General features: G+C 45.9%; 1 protein-coding gene across 3 annotated transcripts in view; it reads left to right on the top strand.

Moving 5' to 3' along the window:
- Positions 1–7,089, top strand: part of CARS2 (cysteinyl-tRNA synthetase 2, mitochondrial) — a 63,739-nt gene that overhangs the window by 38,437 nt on the left and 18,213 nt on the right. For all 3 annotated transcript variants that reach the window (XM_017868199.1, XM_017868198.1, XM_017868200.1), the window contains exons 9-10: positions 3,271–3,404; positions 6,431–6,498. In XM_017868199.1, the coding sequence (XP_017723688.1) occupies positions 3,271–3,404; positions 6,431–6,498 (202 nt within the window). The remainder of the gene's footprint in view (positions 1–3,270; positions 3,405–6,430; positions 6,499–7,089) is intronic.

Raw genomic sequence — 7,089 nt, 5'->3', positions numbered from 1 at the left:
GCCAGGATGGTCTCGATCTCCTGACCTCGTGATCCGCCCGTCTCGGCCTCCCAAAGTGCTGGGATTACAGGCTTGAGCCACCGCGCCCGGCCCGAGGTGCTCTGATTTTTAAAATTTTCAGCTTTTCTGCTCTGTTTTCTCCCCATGTTTGTGGTTTTATCTACCTTTGGTCTTTGATGATGATGCACAGATGGGGTTTTGGTGTGGGTGTCCTTTCTGTTTGTTAGTTTTCCTAACAGTCAGGACCCTCAGCTGCAGGTCTGTTGGAGTTTGCTGGAGGTCCACTCCAGACCCTGTTTGCCTGGGTATCAGCAGCGGGGGCTGCAGAGCAGCAAATATTGCAGAACAGCAGATGTTGCTGCCTGATCATTCCACTGGAAGCTTTGTCTCAGAGGGGCACCTGGCTATATGAGGTGTCAGTTGGTCTGTAATGGGAGGTGTCTCCCAGTTAGGCTACTCGGGAGTCAGGGACCCACTTGAGGAGGCAGTCTGTCCGTTCTCAGATCTCAAACTCCATGCTGGGAGAACCACTGCTCTCTTCAAAGCTGTCAGGCAGGAACGTTTAAGTCTGCAGAAGTTTCTGTTGCCTTTTGTTCAGCTATGCCCTGCCTCCAGAGGTGGAGTCTACAGAGGCATGCAGGCCTCCTTGAGCTGCTGTGGGTTCCACCCAGTTTGAGCTTCCTGGCTGCTTTGTTTACCTACTCAAGCCTCAGCAATGGCAGGCGCTGAGACTCCCCCAGCCTCACTGCTGCCTTGCAGTCAGACTGCTGTGCTAGCAGTGAGCGAGGCTCCATGTTCATGGGACCCTCCGAGCTAGGCATGGGATATAATCTCCTGGTGTGCCGTTTGCTAAGACCATTAGAAAAGCGCAGTATTAGGGTGGGAGTATCCTGATTTTTCAAGTACCGTCTGTCATGGCTTCCCTTGGGTAGGAAAGGGAATTCCCTGACCCCCTGTGCTTCCTAGGTGAAGCGATGCCCCACCCTGCTTCAGCTCACACTCCGTGGACTGCACCCACTGTCCAGCAAGCCCCAGTGAGATGAACCTGGTTCCTCAGTTGGAAATGCAGAAATCACGCTGCTTCTGCATTGCTCACGCTGGGAGCTGTAGACAGGAGCTGTTCCTATTTGGCCATCTTGGAAACAACACCAGAAACGGGATTTAAAAAAAAATCACTGTTAACTCATGGATTTTTGTATACTTGATAGCAAATATTTATTTTAATGAACAGTTTTTAAAAACTTACAAACACAGGAAAGGATGATTAAGGTAAACATTTTAAGCTATTAGCTATATCAGAGATTTTCAGATGGACAAATCCAGTCACCCCGAAACCTGTGGGCATCATATCGCGGATGTGTTTCCTGGCTGAGTGTAGAGGGGGTTGGGTGGGGATAATTATCTCCCATGAGAGTACTTTGCTCCATTCATGGACTCCCAGACTGCTTGAGTGAGTATTCAGCCCTGAGTAGGGTCACCCCATTCCACCAGGAGGGAAGCCTTGTCCCCCACCACCTGCCTGTCTAGATTTTGGTGGGTCTTCTTTAAGACCCAGAAAGAGATTCCCTTTGCTGCTAAGCCCCACCACTTGCACTGTGGTTATGCGGCTCATCTGGAAATGCTTCCGTCATTCCTCAGACCTCAAGCTCTGTTGTTAGTAGGAAGCATGGGCCTGACTTTTGATTAAAAAAAATTAAAAATGTCCAGTCACCAGTCACACCTTAACTACTTCTGTGTGTTTATGAATACTTAATAGCAGACCATGGCATATAAACTGGGTTGTAGATTCATTTTTTAGATTCAAATAATTTCTCTAAAGCAGGTAGAAAACATTTAGTGAGTTTGACATGTAATGTTACTGTGAAATACCTTATTTTTGTAGAAAGATTAAATAATGAAGAGACCATTGTTGTTCCTTCTGAGCCTTCTCTGATTTTAAAATAGGTGTTAATGTAGATATCAGGAGCAAGACTAACATAGTGGCCCCATCGTTCAGCTTGTGAAACTTTCACGTCGTCGTGTTGGCTTCAGATCTTCGTCAGAGAGAATTGCCCGTGCAGATACAAATGAGGCCCCTCCCGTCTCCTCCCCAGTTCTGGTCCCACGGTCTCCTTCCCAGCATTTGAACTGCAGGGAATGTTAGAGTTACCCTGAGATGACCCATTGCTAAGATGTAAAAATCTTAGAACGTCACGCTATAATGTGTGTTTCTGTGATGCCCGTTTCCTCAGGCTTGAGACCTGCGTGTGCAGTCCTTCCCCGAGCACAGGGAGTCAGAGCAGTGGAAGCAGGAAGGACCTCCACGAGGTGCTGGCACCTTAGAAACTTCTATATCTATCATTTTAAGAAACTCCACCGGCCTGCTGCATCGCCATGCTTCTGCAGCTGGTCCAGGGACAGAGCTTCGACTGGGCTGGCCCAGCCTCATTTCCCCCATCAACCCCATTAATTTTAGTGTGTGGGTTTGCAAAAATGCGGATTTTGTGGATGCATAGCACAGTGCTGTAGGAGAAATGGCAACGTGTTGCTTTGAACTCTCTTACCTTGTTATTCCTGTGTGACTGTTAGTTACATTTGCAAAAGCCAGATGAAACATTGTCATGATTTTATAGTTCCATCTCTTATTAAAGTTGGAAAATCACTAAACTCTACCTGTTGAAAGTAAGTAAAGGTAGGCCAGGTGCCGTGGCTCACGCCTGTAATCCCAACACTTTGGGAGGCCAAGGTGGGCAGATCATGAGGTCAGGAGATCGAGACCACAGTGAAAACCCATCTCTACTAAAAATACAAAAAATTAGCCGGGCACAGTGGCGGGCTCCTGTAGTCCCAGCTACTAGGGAGGTTGAGGCAAGAGAATGGCATGAACCCGGGAGGCGGAGCTTGCAGTGAGCCAAGATCACACCACTGCGCTACAGCCTGGGCAACAGAGCGAGACTCCGTCTCAAAAATAAATAAATAAATAAAGTAAGTAAAGGTAATTTTTGGAGTTAAAAAAAATAGATAAAGAAAGCAAAGAAAGAAAGAAAAGAAAAGAACGAACCTGGAGCCAAAAGAATGTCCCTTTACTAGGATGAAAAGTCGTGAATTATGGGTTTGTGATGACAGGATTTCAGTTTTCATTTGAATCAGTTAAATTATCATGCAAATTGATTTAAAATTGAGATTCATTTATTCATTGAATTAAAAGGCTGGAAGGAGTGAATAGTTGAGGTTAGAAGAAAATACGCGGCTTGATTGAATGAATTCACTACTTTGTACTGTTTCTTGCAGTATGGTATTTGGAAGTCAACTGGATATCCATTCAGGTGGGATAGATTTAGCTTTTCCACATCATGAAAACGAAATTGCACAGTGTGAAGTCTTTCATCAGTGCGAGCAGTGGGGAAATTATTTTCTGCATTCTGGTAAGTACTAACTTCAGATTTAATTTGTTCTGTTTCAATTCTGGCAGTTCTGTCTTTGTCGGCGGAACAGCTACATTTGGAAATACATAATAGATCAGCTAATAGGTCAAGAAATGGATTTGCCTCTTAAATTATTTTGAGTTTCAATCATTTGGACATGAAATTCCTTGGATTGCAGCAATGATTATACCTTTTGGAACTGACTAGAATATGGAAAATGTTTGGCAATGCTGTTCTATGTATGTTTCTTTCAAGTAAAACTATTAGGAAGGAACTTCAAGTAGTACAATGTAATGATAATTATGAACACTCCTTTCTGAAGCTGTAATATTCTCACTAGACATCCCTGCCATCTTCTAAAACACTGCCCTTTCTTCCACTGTTCAAACCCCTCATTGATGAACCCCAGCTGTTTGCTCTCAGAAGTGGATGCTACACCGTGAGTTAAGCAACACCTCGAAACCAGCAGTTTTGGAATTCACCTGGATGCACTGGAAGAGTCATATTTCCAAGTTTATAGGGCCAGAATTAGCTAGTCTTACTACCTTTTGGGAATGGCCAGCTAAGGTATTTGAGACGAAGAAATATAGAGTGTTTGGTAGTGATAGGATTTGGAGATGCAAACTTTGACATCTAAAATACAGAAAATTAACAAATACTAGTTTTGAGATCCTTGAAGGGAAATTAGGATGTCACAGTAAGGTGACATTAAATGCAGAAGTGCTCCGGTTTTCTGGTCCGTAGCAGGGTTCACTTGGGTTTCTTCATGAAAGTAAATAGATGAGACTGATTGCCCCAAAGTCACTTCCTCGGTGACTTCATTCAGGGCTCAGTTCAGCACCCCTGAACTGTCTGAGGAGCTGGCGTTGCTCCCTCCGCAGGCGCGTTTCTGTCTGCAGATTTATCGTCTTCAGTAGGTCAGGGTTTGTTATTGACACCACGACCTGTCATGAGTCCTTCAGCGAGCGTGGAGCTGGGGACAGAAAGGGCAGCCTTAGCTGTGTGACGCTTGGCTCTGTCAGGTTATGGGGAGGGTCGGGGTCTAGAAACGGAGGTCGTGTTCACCTTCTGATGTGGGAATGGGAAAGCATTTGTTGTTGTTGTTGTTGTTGTTGTTGTTGTTGTTGAGACAGTCTCGCTCCATCCCCCAGGTTGGGAGTGCAGTGGCACTATCTCAGCTCACCGCAACCTCTGCCTCCCGGGTTCAAGCAATTCTTCTGCCTCCGCTATCCTAGTAGCTGGGACTACAGGTGCATACTGCCACACCCGGCTAATTTTTGTATTTTTAGTAGAAGCGGGGTTTCACCATGTTGGCCAGGCTGGTCTCAAACCCCTGACCTCAAGTGATCCACCACCTCTGCCTCCCAAAGTGCTGGGAATATAGGCATGAGCCACTGCACCCCATGGGAAAGTTTTGTTGCTATTTTTCCAGTGATTTTTTTTTTTTTTTTACCACCTGTTAAGATACCAGGAATCTTTTTCATACTAGTTTGGCCCCAAACAAAACATCAGTGTCTCCTGACACAGGAGAAGTTACACCTGTTCTCCTGTACCTAGTGGATGGAAGAGCTACGTGGGCAGACGCTATCCCAGCCTGTTAGGGCTGCTATAGCCAAATACTAAAAGCGGGCATCTTATGAACAACAGCAATGAATTCCTCCCAGCTCTGCTGGCTGGAAGCCCTGCGTCAGCGCACTGGCAGATTCGGTGTCCCGGAAGGGCCTGCTTCCCATCCATAGATGGCCGTCAGCTCTCCAGGGGCCTCTTGTAAGAGCACTGATTCCATTCACACTGGCTCTGCCCCCTGTGACCGTATCACCTCCCACAGGCCCTGCCTTCAGTTACCATCACCTGAGGGCTGAGGATTTAGACAGGAATTTGGGAGGACATAAACATTCAGGCCTTAGCAAATGTGTTTCATTTTCCAAATATCATCAGTTTTAGTGTAATCACGTTATATAGAATTACATATTCAAAGTTATATATGTTTTTTGGAAATCACAATCTAATCAGTTTGTTTGTTTGTTTGTTTATTTTTGAGGCAGAGTGTTGCTCTGTGGCCCAGGCTGGAGTGCAGTGGCATGAACTCAGCTCACTGTAGGCCCAACCTCCTGGGCTTAAGCAATCCTCCCACCTCAGCCTCCTGAGTTGCTGGGATGTTGGGACTGCAGGTGTGCCCCACCACGCCCAGCTAATTTTTAATTTTTTTGTAGAGTCCCGGTGTTGCTGTGTTGCCCAGACTGGTCTCCAAACTCCTGGGCTCAAGCGGTCCTTCTGCCTTAGGCTCCCAAAGGGCTGGGATTACGGGTGTGAGCCACCATGTCCGGCCTGGAGCACTGCTATTTGAAGTTGTGTCAGAAAAAGAGGAACAGTCTTCTGTTAGAAACAGAAAGCACTTCTCTTGGAGATAAGCCTTGTAAAGCTACAGGCCAGGGAGAATTTCAGGGTCAGATTTAGGAGTTCCTTAAATGGGTTTGGTTTTCCTCCTGTCTTTCACATACATGGGGGATGAAATAATACCCGTGTCATCAAAGTCTGTGAAAACAACTGCACAGAACCTCTGATTCTTCCCACTCAGAGACCCACAAGCACCACTCTGTTTTTGGACAACGGTCAGCAAGCTTCACCGCCAAGTGCTTGATTTGCCAAACGAGAGCTTTGTCTTTTCTTCGGATGCTGTCTGTTAATCAGTATCTCTGAATTACAGGAGAGGGGAAAATAGATGAAACACTGCTGTCGGCACCACGGTTGCTGGTTCTTGTTTAGCTTCTGAGTCAGCTGGGACACCCCTGCGATCCGCCCTTGGTGTGGGGCTGAGTGTCCCTGAACCATGGAACAAGGGCAGGTCGTGTCTTCCCAGAAGGCCCAGCACCGGTGAAGATTTGGGGGCAGGTTTATACCAACATACACCAGTCTGTACATTGGATACGTGCAGGTTCCCATTCGTTTCCCGGGAAGCCATGTGTCCCTGAGGCCAGAGAGTCTCCTCACCCAGCTCAGACTGAATGCTTTTGTTTTTGTTTCAGGGCATTTGCACGTGAAAGGCAAAGAAGAAAAAATGTCCAAATCATTAAAAAACTACATTACTATTAAGGTAATGTGCTTTTTGTACAGTATCTCTGAGGTGCTGATAGCTTGTGGAACCCATCTTTCCGGGTTTCAAGGCCGGCACCTTCTTCCTTGTCTTTCCTTTTATAATGGTTGTCTCTCCCTTGGCGCATCTGCTAACTTCTTCTCTCCCTCATCCACTGCCTCCTACTAGTGTGGCTTTGGGATTTGTTTGGGTTTTGCTGTTTGCCTTTAATAGTCTCAGAGCTGGCTGGATCCTCAACCAACCTGAAAAATGTCATCGTGCTGTGTTGCTGACACATGCAATGGGAATTTCCGTGTGAATGGAAAACAGGCGCACGCACGGAGGGCTCTGGCTGACATAGTTTGAGCTACTCCTTTGTCTTCTGGCCTGTCTTTAAAGCCAGATTTAATTTAATTGCAAAATAAATGGAGAAGACTAGTATCCAGATCTCACCACCTAAATAGCAAACCAGTGAAAGCTGTACCCATCAGATTTAGGATAAACCAACAGGGACTGCTCCTCACAAAATAATTCGTATATAGTTTCCTTAAGTAGACTTTTTCCATTTTATCCTGGGCAAAATTTCAAACCTATAGAAAAGTTGAAAGAGGC

The sequence above is a fragment of the Rhinopithecus bieti genome, unplaced genomic scaffold (assembly GCF_001698545.2).
Source record: "Rhinopithecus bieti isolate Rb0 unplaced genomic scaffold, ASM169854v2 scaffold_3734, whole genome shotgun sequence".
NCBI classification, from domain to species: Eukaryota; Metazoa; Chordata; class Mammalia; order Primates; family Cercopithecidae; genus Rhinopithecus; species Rhinopithecus bieti.
The sequence above is the reverse complement of the archived record's forward strand: the minus strand, read 5'-3'. Positions and strand labels throughout refer to the sequence as shown.